This window comes from Hypomesus nipponensis, chromosome 17 (genome assembly GCF_054491055.1).
Source record: "Hypomesus nipponensis isolate SF chromosome 17, ASM5449105v1, whole genome shotgun sequence".
Taxonomy (NCBI): domain Eukaryota; kingdom Metazoa; phylum Chordata; class Actinopteri; order Osmeriformes; family Osmeridae; genus Hypomesus; species Hypomesus nipponensis.
Window position 1 is genome coordinate 16,094,266 of NC_140377.1, and position 15,458 is coordinate 16,109,723.

The following is a 15,458-nucleotide window of genomic DNA, read 5'->3' on the forward strand; positions in this document are numbered from 1 at the left end:
TCGCCCTGACCTCTGTGGTAATGAAGTCTTTTGAGCGCCTGGTGCTGGCACACCTTAAAGCCATCACAGACCCTCTACTGGACCCCCTGCAGTTTGCCTACAGAGCCAACAGGTCTGTGGACGATGCAGTTAATATGGCCCTCCACTTCACCCTACAGCACCTGGACTCCCCAGCATCCTACGCCAGGATCCTATTTGTGGACTTCAGCTCTGCCTTTAATACCATCATCCCCGCTCTGCTTCAGGACAAGCTCTCCCAGCTGAACGTGCCTGATTCCACCTGCAGGTGGATCACAGACTTCCTGTCTGACAGGAAGCAGTGCGTTAAGCTGGGAACACAAGTCTCTGATTCCCGGTCCATCAGCACTGGATCTCCCCAGGGCTGCGTCCTTTCTCCTCTACTCTTCTCCCTGTACACCAACAGCTGCACTTCCAGTCATCCGTCCGTGAAACTCCTGAAGTTTGCGGACGACACCACCCTCATTGGGCTCATCTCTGGTGGAGACGAGTCTGATTATAGATGGGAAGCAGACAACCTGGTGACCTGGTGCAGCCAGAACAACCTTGAGCTCAATGCTCTCAAGACAGTGGAGAGGGTTGTGGACTTCAGGAAGAACACAGCCCCACTCACCCCCATCACCCTGTGTGACTCCCCAGTCAACACTGTGGAGTCCTTCCGCTTCCTGGGCACTATCCTCTCCCAGGACCTCAAGTGGGAACTGAACATTGGCTCCCTCACCAAGAAAGCACAACAGAGGATGTACTTCCTGCGGCAGCTGAAGAAATTCAACCTGCCAAAGACAATGATGGTGCACTTCTACACAGCCATCATTGAGTCCATCCTCACCTCCTCCATCACCACCTGGTACGCTGCTGCCACTGCCAAGGACAAAAGCAGGCTGCAGCGTATCATCCGCACTGCTGAGAAGGTGATTGGCTGCAATCTGCCTTCCCTCGAGGACCTGCACTCCTCGAGGACCGTGAGACGGGCGAAGAAGATTGTTGCTGACTCCTCCCACCCTGGACATTCCCTGTTTCAGTCCCTCCCCTCTGGCAGAAGGCTGCGGTCCATCAGGACCAAAACCTCACGCCATACAAACAGTTTCTTCCCTTCCGCTGTTGGCCTCCTCAACAAGGCCAAAGCTCACATTGACTGAATGTCCTAAAAAACTTTTTGCACTACACTCAACTCCTGTAATTTTTGTATTTTTGTATTTTATATTGTAAATTGGCAACTTATATTCTATTTTATTGTATATTTTATTTTAATTGTATTCCACTTAGTACTGCTAGTTTATGTATCCTTAGTATAGTTAGACTACATATTTAAATTTAAGATTCCTATATGTTTACTGTATGCACCTTCCTGCCAAAGCAAATTCCTTGTCTGTGCAAACTTTCATGGCGAATAAATACCATTCTGATTCTGATTCTAATATTGTAGCCTATCTGCATGTTGTCTTGTGACATCCTAAGAGGAATGTGTTCAATTGGAGCATTGAGCTGCGTTTTCTCAAGGCAGAGAAGAATACCCTGGCCCGGTTACACCTGTAGATATACCAATGTGTACTGACAATGCTGAATGTGTGTCTGATGTAATCAATGTGTCAGAAAATTAGTAACAATAATGATGAACCGAGAAGCTTGTGAGACGGTCCGCATGAAGCCAGCTATACTGATTGCGATAGGTATCTGCATGCTGCAGGTAGCCTGCAGGGACGCTTCCTCGATCTGTGCCCTCGTCAAAGGGCAAGAGAAGTCAAACCCTGCCTAGCTTTGATATTCTTATACATACCATGATGCATTCTCTCTGAGCCCTCTGCCTGTAAACATGTCTGTGCTGTGCCCTTTGCAGGGTGCACCGTTTTGAGTCCTGCAAGCTGCAACCGTGTCCATCAAAGCCTTGGTGGCAGGTGTCCAGTAGTACGTTCGGTGTGCGGATCCTTCATCATGCAGCCTTCTGGGGAGCCCGTCTCTCCGTCTTGTAATGAGCGGTTCAAGGAAGCAGCGGGCCGAAAGCAGACAAACGTTTTACTAACACTCCACCTTTACTGCACAAACGACCACTGAGACAGGGGTGCTTCGTGCTAAGTCGACACCCTGCTCGTTAGCGTTTCTTGGGTTCTGCGGTGTAAAGGTACCCCCACTGTGATGGTCCACACTAACTACCTTTTGTCCCCTCTCCTTCATGCGCCAGTACCTGCTGTACTGCCCCGGGCGACACCTGATGAGCCCCTGTTTACCAGTTACGCAGCCGGCAAGGCCAAGACCGGATCGTGGCTCATGCAACTCCACTAAGTTCTGTGCGAGTGCTATGGCCTGTCCCCGGAGCTGTATACAGCGTATTCCTTCCAAATCGGGGCGGCTGCTTCTGGTGTCCATGTCCACGAGAACAGAGACCGGGACCGTGTTGGGCGATGCTTGCAGCCGGTACACAAGAAGCTTGCATTGGATAACGCTCTGCAACTATCTACTCTAGGCCGAGCAGCTGAGCAGGCGCTCAAGAAGATGCCGAGCAGGCGCTCAAGAAGAAGCTGCGCAGGCCTCCAAGCCGAGCAGGCGCTCAGGAAGCCGAGCAGGCGCTCAGGAAGCCGAGCAGGCGCTCAGGAAGCCGAGCAGGCGCTCAGGAAGCCGAGCAGGCGCCCGAGAAGAAGCCGAGCAGGCGCCCGAGAAGAAGCCGAGCAGGCGCCCGAGAAGAAGCCGAGCAGGCGCCCGAGAAGAAGCCGAGCAGGCGCCCGAGAAGAAGCCGAGCAGGCGCCCGAGAAGAAGCCGAGCAGGCGCCCGAGAAGAAGCCGAGCAGGCGCCCAGGAAGAAGCCGAGCAGGCGCCCGAGAAGAAGCCGAGAAGAAGCCGAGCAGGAGCTCGAGAAGAAGCCGAGCAGGAGCTCGAGAAGAATCCGAGCAGGAGCTCGAGAAGCCGCCGAGCAGGAGCTCGAGAAGCCGCCGAGCAGGAGCTCGAGAAGCCGCCGAGCAGGAGCTCGAGAAGCCGCCGAGCAGGAGCTCGAGAAGCCGCCGAGCAGGAGCTCGAGAAGCCGCCGAGCAGGAGCTCGAGAAGCCGCCGAGCAGGAGCTCGAGAAGCCGCCGAGCAGGAGCTCGAGAAGCCGCCGAGCAGGAGCTCGAGAAGCCGCCGAGCAGGAGCTCGAGAAGCCGCCGAGCAGGAGCTCGAGAAGCCGCCGAGCAGGAGCTCGAGAAGCAGCCGAGCAGGAGCTCGAGAAGCAGCCGAGCAGGAGCTCGAGAAGCAGCCGAGCAGGAGCTCGAGAAGCAGCCGAGCAGGAGCTCGAGAAGCAGCCGAGCAGGAGCTCGAGAAGCAGCCGAGCAGGAGCTCGAGAAGCAGCCGAGCAGGAGCTCGAGAAGCAGCCGAGCAGGAGCTCGAGCTGAGCGGGTCTGAGACCTCCGGTGACCAATGTGGTCCGCATGTATCTTGTGGTTGGGTGGCTTCATACATTGCAATCGTAGTATGTCTCTTCGGATCTCCATGCAGCCGTGGTGATCCACAGACGTCCTCTAAAACGCTACTAACTTGTTGCTCCTTGCCTCATGTCATGCATGCTGCAGTGAAGGCAGGGAGCGCTTCCCCATGAACATCCATTCCGCCAATGTGAAACCATTTGTCATGTGTATGAATAAATGGTGAAATCAATCACGCGAGTGTCTTGACTGAAATAAGCGGAGCTAGTTCAGGCATGGAACTCGGGCAGCGCGCGCCATATCACCCATCGCCGTGTTCTCAGCCCATAGGCTTAGCTTGATAGGCGGCGCTATAAAGTCGCACACATGCACTCACACGCGTCCTCGCCCCCTTGTGTTTTGCGCTGCTGCCACCCACCACCATCCCCTTCACCCCCATGTGGTACGTCTGTCCTCCCCGTGGGTGATTTAACTTGTTGCTCCCTGTCTCATGTCATGCATGCTGCAGTGAAGGCAGGGAGCGCTTCCCCATGTACATCCATTCCGCCAATGTGAAACCATTTGTCATGTGTATGAATAAATGGTGAAATCAATGTCGTGAGTGTCTTGACTGAAATGGTGTTAAGCATCTGGTATAGGACTGGGAAAGACTTCAATGCACATAGTAAACATACTGTATCTATAATTACCAGGCAGTATTTTCCCTTCACATTTCTTTAGTTCAATAAAGTGCATGCATATCATGTTTGCATAAATAGGGTATGCTAAAAAAAATCTTAGTTATCTTGAATAGTTTTTATATCCATATGCTATAAACACTCTTTCGTTATCTCCATCCCTCCTGTTTGAGACATTCATCCCATGGCTCAAATCAGCACATTATGAAACAGATTCCTTAGTAAAATAAGTTCCTCCTGTGAATTTACATAACCTACCAGAATTTACAATCTGTTTCTTTGTTTCCTTATTTAAAAAAAATCAACTGTTAATCTTGTTTCTTTCACTTTAACGTTTTGTTTTCTTTTAAAAGTCAAGTTTAAGACCTATATTGTTTCAGATTCTCCATTTTACCAAATCACACCTCTTTTCATCAAAGATATGATAAAAGCAATTTTCATTATGCCAAACCATAATTGAATCTGTATGTTTCTTAAATGGAATATAGACCAAACAATGTTCTTAATGTAGCTATTAATCAAACATTTTTCTCAACTATATTTTCAAAAAGGTCAGACAGGTAGAACTTCATAACTTGTTTTGCTGCAGTTCAAAACGAGCCAATCAACTCAAACCATCATAACCACAATTTATCCGACTTGATGAGTCTTCCCAAATTATTTCAGAACTGAATGTTATAATAACGTTCTTCATGCACTAATACCATTTATTAAAACAACATTATCACAGCCTAACTGGTTATCCCAAACAGTATGCCAGGCTCTGATAAAACTCTGAAATAAAACTTAAAACCAAATTACAATTAAACTCCAAATAAAAGTACATTTAGTTTTTTCTCTTGCTCATTTTTAACCAAATTACATCTAATACCTTTATCACAGCTCTTAAAAACCCTAGATTGTACTATTTTGACTTAAAATGTTATCTCATATACCCTCAAATTATATTCATAGTTTCCTCTACAAAACATCCGTGTTTAAACACGGATAAACAGATCTAGAGATTTTCATTCAGGGTGGCAAAGGGGTGGCAGAAGGAAGTTGTTGGGTGCCTCCTGGAGGCGAATCAAACCCAAAGTAGGGGGGGTACAGTACTCCCTATGGGAAATGATTAGGCTAGAACATTGTAGTTTAAATTAAACAGTAACATTAATATTATTTATTTAAATGTTTTGTAATGTACAAATAATATTTTTTCATGGGAAGATTGAGGTTCATGTTGTTTAATTGTAACTTGTTTCACTACATGCTCTTATGGTTCTTCCCTTTGGGACTGTTTTTTCACAATGTATGCTTCATGTTTTTCTACCCGCAATGTTTGGGGCTATCTTGTTGTTTTGATCAGAGACCTATGCACTTTTGTAAAACTCTCTCTTGGAAATTGCTTTGGATAAAAGCGTCTGCTGAATGCATTTATTTTATTGTGGTGGCAGTATTTTTTATTGAGGTGGCAGCTGCCACGTTGCCACCCCTTAGATCCGCCACTGCTTCACATTCACAAAACGTTCCCGTTTCATTTCGTAACCTTCCATGATCCTCGCTAAACCAATCTTTTATGTAACTTTCAATTGCTTCCTCATCGATTTTCACATTTCCTCAAACCAAAATAAAATATATTTTTGCATTTGATTAGCACTATCTATATCATCATTTTGTTTCATGAAATCCATGTTTAGATAGGATAAATCTGCTCCCAGACCTACGTCACTCATGTCAGTATTACGCTCTGTAATCATGTCAGCTAAACAATGCCCTTAAGACAAAAAGAAATCATAACTCAAAATGCTCCCCTTTTTTGTTTCAAACCCGCAATTTAACAATGTAACCCGTAAGACACAAACCCTTACTCTTTAACTTCTCAAGTCATATCACAACATGTAATATAGAATATTCCTTTGAATATATGCCAATATTATTTGCCAGTCATTACGCCCTCAGCATGCGTAATGCACGAATCTCAAATTGACATTTGCGGACCCATAGATAGCTAATGAAAATATTTCATTTTCATATTTTGTAGTTAGTATATGGTTGAATGTAATGCTCTTCTCACTTTCTCAATGACTCTTAGTTTTTACTCAATGAATCAACTTAAATAGACAATAGCCTATCAGTGCGCGTCTCAAACTATAAACAAACAAACCGCGCGCGCTGGCAATACTTTCTTCTTTCAACAACACAGCTGTTTAGCGTTTACTGTCTATTCACTTAATTTCGCTCCAGTATAACTCATAGTTGTATTAGAACCAATTTATAAATCAGGGATTAATTGTCTGAATTTTTACTGAATACCATCACACATCACAGATTTTCCACTTATAAATACAAGTTCTGGTCGGAAAAACCTCCCTGTTTGACTAGGAATTATAACAAATGTTGATCACGCATTTGTTAACCACCAAACTTGAAATTAATCTAAACGAACACATCTCTCCGCATTAATTTTCAAATAATTATGCAAAACTATACCCTCTGGGATCACCTTTGTAAAATCTCAAGTAACAGGACTCTTTTAGCCCCCACTTTTCTCCATCTCTCCTCGGGATTTCTTTAACTTCTTGGTCAAAGAAAAAAAAACACACCACACTCCTCTCTATTTTTATTCAACACAATCTGACTCCACTCAAATATTAGTACTTGTTAAGAGGACTTTAACCCCTCCTTGACATGACTCAAACCTGTCACTTCTTTTGGAACACAAAAACGGTACAGGGACTAACACTTTTGACACACAAAAACGGTGCAGGGACTCCAACCCTTTAGACCAGGGGTACTCAATTAGAAACTCAAAAGGTCCACCCACCAAATTTCCATTCAGTCGAGGGTCCGGAACGGACCATGGTTTATTTTTCTGGCCCTTACCTCTCCCATTGACTCCCATTCAAAATTGACTTAGGTTTAGGCACAGTGCCCGTGCCCCTGGGCATCTTTCTCCCATAGACCAGAGTTCTGGGGGTCATTTTGTTCAGTGTCTATGCTTTGTGTCATAGTGACGTTTCACAATAGCTCTACCACTTTGGACCAGGGCAACCGTCTCATTGCAGATTAAACACATCGGTTTTGTTCTCCCCACCGGCAACACAAATACGTTCTTGACAGTCGATTCTGTCTGAAATTTGCGATTTTTCTGAATCAACTTTTCGCTGGGTTTTGTCACGCCATTATTTTTGCTAAGGAAGAACAGGTAGGCTAGGTACCGTTAGCAAATCGATTAGCCTGCATTGTTGCAAATGACAAACACAACCTGCGTGACCCACAGAGGTTGCAGCCAACGTTGAGTGAGTGAGTTGTCATGGTGATTGCTATTACAGCTCCTGATTGGATCTTTGGATTGGACACAGAAGATAGAAACCACATCTAGTAGGACAACCGTAGATATAATAAATAGCATAAAGGCTGTAAAAAATGTGCCTGTTAAAATGGAAACGTTCCATCAAAATGAATTAACTCCATTGCCTAATAATATATTGGCTAAAGGTCCGGGTCTGGATAGGAGGCCGTCTGGGTCTGAACTCGGACCTCGGTTCGCAATTTAGTGACCCCTGCTTTGGACACACAACATGGTGGGTTTAACCCTTTAGAGGACATTTAACCTCAGGCTCTCCAACCCTTTAGACACGTAACATGGTGGGATTAATTCTTTAGAGGACACTTAACCTCAGGGACCTTAAACCTTTTGAGGACACTTAACCTCAGGGACTCTAACCTTTTAGTGGACACTTAACCTCTGGGACTTTGAAGACACTTAACCTCAGGGACTAACTATTTTGAGGACACTTAACCTCAAGCACTAACCATTTTGAGGACACAACCTCAAGCACTAACTATTTTGAGGACACTTAACCTCAAGCACTAACTATGTTGAGGACACTTAAACTCAAGCACTAACTATGTTGAGGACACTTAAACTCAAGCAATAACTATTTTGAGGACACTTAATCTCAAGCACTAACTATTTTGAATCATAAAAACGGTTAATTTCCCAATACTGTTGGTTTGACAAGGCACGATGAAACATAGTAATCATCTAAATTTGGTTCTTGTGAAGCACGTAATGAAGAAGTCAATGTGCTGATAGTACTTAGGACTTTCTTCATGTTGGCTCTGTTGAAATCACCAACAACAATGAAGGCTGCCTCTGGGTGCACATTTTCCAGTCCATTGATAATCCCATACAGTTCATCCAAAGCAGCGGCCTTGTCTGCCTGGGGGGGATGTAGACTGCACTCATGACGACCGCAGTGAATTCCCGAGGCAGATAGAAGGGTCTGATTTTTACAGTTAGCACCTCAAGGACCGGTGAGCAGTGAGATGCTAGTACCGCAACATCCGTTGCCCAGAGAGAGCTAACTATATCACAGACACCTCCACCCCTGCACTTCCCTGAATCAGCTGTTCTGTCCTGGTGGTTTATGGTGAATCCCAACGGTGTAACCGCTGTGTTGGAGAAATCTGGAGACAGCCAGGTCTCGACGAACGCCAGTACACAGCAGTTCCTGATGTCTCGTTGGAATTTGACACGAGTGTTAAGTTCATCCATTTTGTTGTCGATGGACTGAGCGTTAGCAAGTAAGATGATTGGAAAAGCAGGTTTGAAGCACCGTTTCCGAGTTTGAACAAGAACTCCAGCTCGCCGGCCTCGTTTCTTCTTCCTCCGTCTCGCAGGTAGACAGAGCGGCGGAACAACAAAGGGCCAGCTGCAGTCCGAGCTCGCACTCTGAAAAGTGGAATTAAAGTTCTTAAAATAGTCCTTGCCAAGTGACAACTTAATGTCCAGAAGTGTCTGCTGGTCGTACTGAATAAATGACAATATAACATTGACAAAACAAGTAATGAACACTGAGTGGCGGATTTTGTGATTTGGGGGCCCCAGGCAAACACAGGCATGGGGCCTCCTTAACTCCTATTCTCACTTGTTTCAATCCATATAATAATTATTAATATAATAATAATAACTAGAGAGGGTACAATTTCTAGAGAAATTGTAGGGTGTCCCTTACAAAAAAGAAGTATATTAAAGTATACTATAAGTATACTAAAATATGGATAGTACACTTTAGATATACTTTTAAGAAGTATGCTCAGAAAATCGGTCACTTAATTTACTTTTAAGAAGTATACTTAGAAAATAGTTCACTTTTAATATACTTTTAAGTATGCTTTGAAAATAGTTCACTTTTGATATACTTTAAAGAAGTATGCTTAGAAACAGAAAATGGTATACATTTCTTCTGGAGTAAGATGTATGTTTTCTATTATTATACAGCAAAAGCAGTCAAAATAATTTTAAAGTACAAATACAGGTTACATTTTTTAGATCCATCTCATTCTAATTATTCATGTCTATTGTAGCGTGGTTTGCTCGTTTAAGATTAGTAATACTTAATTTCTAATAAAGTATAGTAGTTCTTGGGGGCACCACCTCTGATTCGTGAAAGGGACAGAGGAAACCTTGTTTAATAATATCGAATAATAGCACTCGTAATAATCAGTCTAATCTTAAGTAGTAAATTCTATGAAAGTAGAGCAGATCATATAACGTGAGAGATAAGCGAGTATTATACACAATGATTTATTTAAGAGAATGTAATTATAGTGAACACATACCAGACAAGTTATGGGTTAGTTGGGCTCAAGCAGTACAGTAGGCCTAAATTCTAATGAGAGCGCGCTACACAATGGTTGCGTAAAGCGCGTGTGGAGGGGAGGGGGGAGAAGTTGAGGAAGAGGTAGAGATAGGAAGAGGCTTCTATAGTAACAATGGACGATCAATGGAAACTGACCTAACGATGATTAAGTCAAATCATTTGTAGAATACAATCAAACATCAACAATTCAATCACAACATGCCAATATGTCACAAGTAAGAAATATTGCAAATCGCAGTTACTTTTGTCGGTTTGAAGAACAGAGTCAAATGGTTCGTTATGTCCAATGAACAGAATCGAAATCTCTCGTCAAAGTTCCGGGCGCTCAGTGAAGGTGCAGGTTAAGAGGAATAGGTTAGAGAGTGACGCGTTCACCCACAAGTTTATCCTACGAACAAGCGGGGGTGATTGTACGTTTGGGGGTTAAATAGCCCAAAGAACAGGGGGTCATCCCTGTGAAGGTGACCTCTCTCATTGGTCAGTTACTTCCACCTGGGCGTTGTCCTGGGACCTGCCCAGAGGTGTGAAGTGGCTGATAGTTTTGAGTTCCATTATCTCAAATGTCCATGGAATGCTCAAACTTCAGAATATAACAATACAACGTTCATAACTGGTTTTGTTAGTATGATACAATTATTTTGATACCAAGATTGACTGATTTAACTATACCTGAAGGGAAGTTATAATCAAACATCAATTAACAACGTTCTAGGTAAATGAGACAAACACATTATAACACATCGACTACTGTCCTTGAATTAGTGTCCATGAGCCATGTAGTCCTTTAGAAAATGTTTGTAAGTCCACACAAGAAAGTTCCTTCAAGAACTCAAGTTTAGCCCCACCGGTTTCACCTTTGCAGCATGGTGGGAGTGGGACTCCTCAGACGTTAGTGATCGGTGACTCCATCACTCGTAACATTAGATTAGAGCAACCAGCGACAGTTTACTGTGTACCGGGGGCCAGAGCTACTGACATAGAAGCTAATCTTAGGGTGCTGGCATCGACTAGGGCTAAGGCAAAGGCCCAAGCTAAGGCACATGGCGCACGCACTGATGATAGGTATGAGAATATTGTCATTCATGTCGGCACCAATGATGTAAGGCTGAGGCAGTCAGAGGTCACGAAGGTTAATATAGCTCGGGCATGTGACCTTGCTCAAAAGATGAGTCGGCATCGAGTAATAGTCTCTGGCCCACTACCTGTTAGGGGGACTGACGAGATCTACAGCAGGCTTGTCTCTCTCAACCGCTGGTTGGCTCGCTTTTGCTCAGAACAGGGTTTAGGATTTGTAGATAATTGGTCTTGTTTCTGGGCCAAACCTGGCTTGTTGAAAAGTGACGGGCTCCATCCTAGCTGGAGAGGTGCTTTTCTTTTGTCTAGGAATATTGAAGCTATTTTAGAGCAGGCCTGACACTAGAACAAGCCGGGCCACAGTCTCTTAGAGAGTCTGATAGATATGTTGATAGGCATGTTGTGAGCTGTTGGGGGCCCGATAGCTCAGCTTGTAGTGTAGCCAGCGTGGATGCTGATGTTGTTGTATTGAGACGGTGTCTGTCCCCCGCCATTTTTCCAAATTCCGGCCCTCAATTATTAGGAATTATACCAATTTGATATGTATTCAGCCTTGCTCCCCCGTTGCTCTTCCTACTAAGTTCTCTGATAGCAGTGCCACCTTTTCAGAAGGATTACCTACGTCTAAAGCTGCCAAAAACCCATACTGGAATGTTGGGCTCCTAAACATCAGATCTCTATCCCCAAAGGCCGTTTTGATTAATGATCTGATGTCTGAATGCAACCTGGACCTGATTGGACTCACCGAAACCTGGTTCAAAACCTGAAGAATATTCCTCCCTGAATGAAGCATCGCCTCCGGATTTTGCGTACTCGCACATCCCTCGTGTCTCAAAGAAAGGTGGCGGTGTTGCTATGATATATAAAGCTAGCTTCAACCTTAGCCTAAAATCTGTAAATACCTTTAAATCATTTGAGATAATTTGCATGAAACCACCAACTACTCTAAAAAGGACTAATTCTTCTACTATTGCCCCCCCTCCCTCATTTAGTTTAGTTACTATATACCGGCCCCCCGGCCCGTATTCCCTCTTCCTAGAGGAATTTGCAGATTTTAGTGCTGATCTTGTGACATATACTGATAATGTCTTAATTATGGGTGATTTTAACATCCATGTGGATGACCCAAAAGATCCTCTAAGTAAGGCCTTTACTGCTCTATTGGATTCCACAGGTCTCACTCAGGTGGTTTCTAAACCTACCCATCTTCACTCGCATACATTGGATTTAGTTCTCACACGGGGAATCAAGATTAGTGACATAATTGTCCACCCCCACAATCCTATATTATCAGACCACTGCCTGGTTACCTTTAAAATGGATCTCTGCCAGAGCCTTGGAGGCACCCAGAATATTTCTACTAGCCGCTGCATAACCCCAAACACAGCTATGGAACTGGCTAATATTCTACCTGCTGCACTAGAAGCACTGGACGTCCCAAATAAATCATTAAATGCTAAAACAAGGGATCTGAATTTGGTTCTTCAGTTATCCTTAGATTCTGTTGCCCCACTCAAACCAAGGAAAAGAAAAGACAAGAAAATGGCTCCATGGTATTCAGAGGAAAGCCGCACTCTCAAGAGGTCCACTCGAAAATTAGAGCATAAGTGGCGTACCACTAAATTGGAGGTTTTCCGCCTGGCCTGGAAGGACAGCCAAATTGAGTACAAGCAAGTCCTCATCAGGTCCAGATCAGAATATTTCTCGAAATTGATTAGTAAGAACAAACACAACACAAAGTTCCTATTTGATACTGTTGCAAAACTCACTAAGAAAAGTACACTCTGTGTTAGTTCAGATCTCTCTCCCAATGTTTTCTTAGATTTCTTTGACCAAAAAATCTATGCAATAAGGGACAAACTACAGACTAGGCCTGGAGGAGTGGCCATCAACACAGAATTTGACTCTATACCCAGCATGCTGCATGTTGAGGCTCTTACCCACTTTAACCCTATTTCTATGGAAGCGTTCATCGAGCTGGTAGATTCCTCGAAACCCATCAGCTGCCTTCTTGATCCCCTCCCTGCCAAACTTTGTAGGGAACTTCTCCCTATTATTGGACCTTCCATGCTTAGTATTATTAATGAATCTATTGTAACTGGACAAGTCCCTGACAATTTCAAACAAGCTATTATTAAGCCCCTTCTTAAAAAACCAAACCTGGATCCAGGTTGTATTAGCAACTATAGGCCAATTTCAAATTTGCCATTTCTCTCCAAAATTTTAGAAAAAGCTGTGGCACAACAGCTAACTGAGCACCTCTCCTCAAATCAGCTTTATGAACCTCTCCAGTCTGGATTTCGTCTTCACCACAGCACTGAAACTGCATTAGCTAAGGTAGTCAATGATCTATTATTAGCCTCTGACGCGGGCTCTATCTCTGTTCTGGTTCTTCTAGACCTTAGTGCAGCATTTGACACTGTGGATCATGAGATTCTCCTGGAGCGTATGGAGAACTATGTTGGGATCTCTGGTACTTCACTTCAGTGGTTTAGATCGTATCTATCTGATAGATCACAATATGTCCACTATGATGGTTGCTCATCCAGGAGCACTACTGTAAAATACGGAGTACCACAGGGTTCAGTTCTAGGCCCTCTGTTATTTTCACTCTATATGTTGCCTTTAGGAAACATAATTAGAAGCTTTGGGGTAAATTTTCACTGTTATGCAGATGATACTCAACTATACATGTCCATAAAGCCTGGAGAATTTCCACATGCTATGGAAAAATGTGTTTCCGGGTTGAGAACTTGGATGACAGCAAATTTCCTTCTTCTTAATTCGGATAAAACCGAGGTTCAAATTTTCGGCCCTAAAAAATACAGAAATAATTTATCCAATCTGACCTTAAACTTAGATGGTGTCAAAGTATCTCAAAGCCAGTTGGTAAAAAATTTAGGAGTCACATTGGACCCAGACCTTTCGTTTGAGTACCATATTAAACAAATCACCAGAACTGCATTTTTCCATCTACGTAATATTGCCAAAATACGAAAATTCCTCTCAAAGGATGATGCTGAAAAACTAATACATGCTTTTGTTACGTCCCGATTGGACTACTGCAATGTGTTGTTCTCTGGCCTCCCAATTACCTACTTGAAAAATTTACAGCGGGTACAAAATGCTGCTGCTAGACTATTGACAAAAACAAGAAAGTTTGATCATTTAACCTCTACTCTTATCTCTTTACACTGGCTCCCTATCCAAGCCAGAGCTGATTTCAAAGTTTTACTACTAACTTACAAATCTCTACATGGATTGGCACCACTGTACCTCTCCGGTCTCCTTGCACCCTATTGCCCCGCAAGGACTCTAAGATCTCAAGATGCCGGCTATCTGGTAATACCCAAAATTAAGAAAAAAACTGCTGGAGGTAGGGCGTTCTCATATAGAGCACCTCTTCTCTGGAACAAATTACCTGTCTCAATTAGGGAGGCTGATACTGTTTCGAGATTTAAAACTAGATTAAAAACGTTCCTGTTTAGTCAATCCTATGATTGTTAAATGTGTGTACTTTCTATGTAAACCTGGGGTGTGCGTTTGCCTATGTGTGTATCACATGTAACTTTTAAATTGTAATTTTAGCTTATGTTCACACTGCCCATTTAAATGCTACAAATAAAATAAACCTGTTATTGTATATTGTTACTTTAATAGTTCCGTTGCTGTATATTTTAATTGTTATAGTTTACTAGTTGGAGACAACTAGTGGTTGTTTTCATCCTTATTTGTATAAATATAACCTATTTTAGAGTTGTTTCCCCTGGAACAGATTTCATGTTCCAACCAAGGGGGGCTGTCGCTGTCTTGGTGTGTGGGGCTGCATCAAATACCCTCTTAGCTTTGTTAAATTGCTGCACTAGTCCACACTTGACCGGTGGGGATCTCATTCTATTACGACTGAAACTGTTAGCTGCTCCTGGCATTCTCTAATCCCTGTTCTCCTCTCTGTCCCCCCCACACATCCCTTGTGGTGTGGGGGGTCTGAGCTGTCAGGACCTGCCTGGTCGTCGGTCTACCAACGCTGGACCAGGTCGTCAACCGGAAACCAGCCTCCATGACGGCCAACAGCGAGTTTCCAGGTCCCATCCAACGTCTATAAAGCCGAACAATGGATTTTTGGTGTTTCAAAACCCATTGACACTGTATTACTATGTTTAGCTTGTGTTCTGCTCCTCTCTCTTGCCAACCGTCTCTGGAGGAGGGGATCCCTCTCTGAATTGCTCCTCCCAAGGTTTCTTCCATTTTTTCTCCCGTTGGGAGTTTTTCTGGGAGTTTTTCCTTGTCTTCCTTGAGGGTTTAGGTTGGTTGAGGGGCAGTTCTATGGGCGTATGTGAAGCCCTCTGTGACATGCTTGCGTGTAAAAAGGGCTATACAAATAAATTTGATTTGAAGTAATTCCCTTTGTTCTGACAATGTGAGACCATGGTCTCTGTTCCTGACCCCATGCTGGGTCAGGAATTTGAAGCTCCTACTCTGGGAGATAAGGACAAAGGGGAAGGACCCTTCCCTTGTCGGGGGTAGGGGAAGGTGTGGATGGTACCATGCTTTGTCTGTGGACTCTCTGCTACACTATGAAAATCTATTATGCATTGCACATTTAATCTTTTTTTGTTACTGAAGCTGTAACCTAATTACTGCCTAAACATT

General features: G+C 43.8%; 1 protein-coding gene across 1 annotated transcript; it reads left to right on the forward strand.

Annotated features, from left to right (window-relative positions):
• Nucleotides 1-1,627: 1,627 nt before the first annotated feature.
• On the forward strand, nucleotides 1,628-15,206 carry LOC146253707 (uncharacterized). Its single transcript, XM_084676943.1, has 4 exons — nucleotides 1,628-1,749; nucleotides 1,856-1,923; nucleotides 2,198-2,276; nucleotides 10,494-15,206. The coding sequence occupies exons 1-4, from the start codon at nucleotides 1,628-1,630 to the stop codon at nucleotides 11,143-11,145; spliced, it is 921 nt and encodes a 306-aa protein (XP_084533069.1). The 3' UTR covers nucleotides 11,146-15,206.
• Nucleotides 15,207-15,458: the final 252 nt, after the last annotated feature.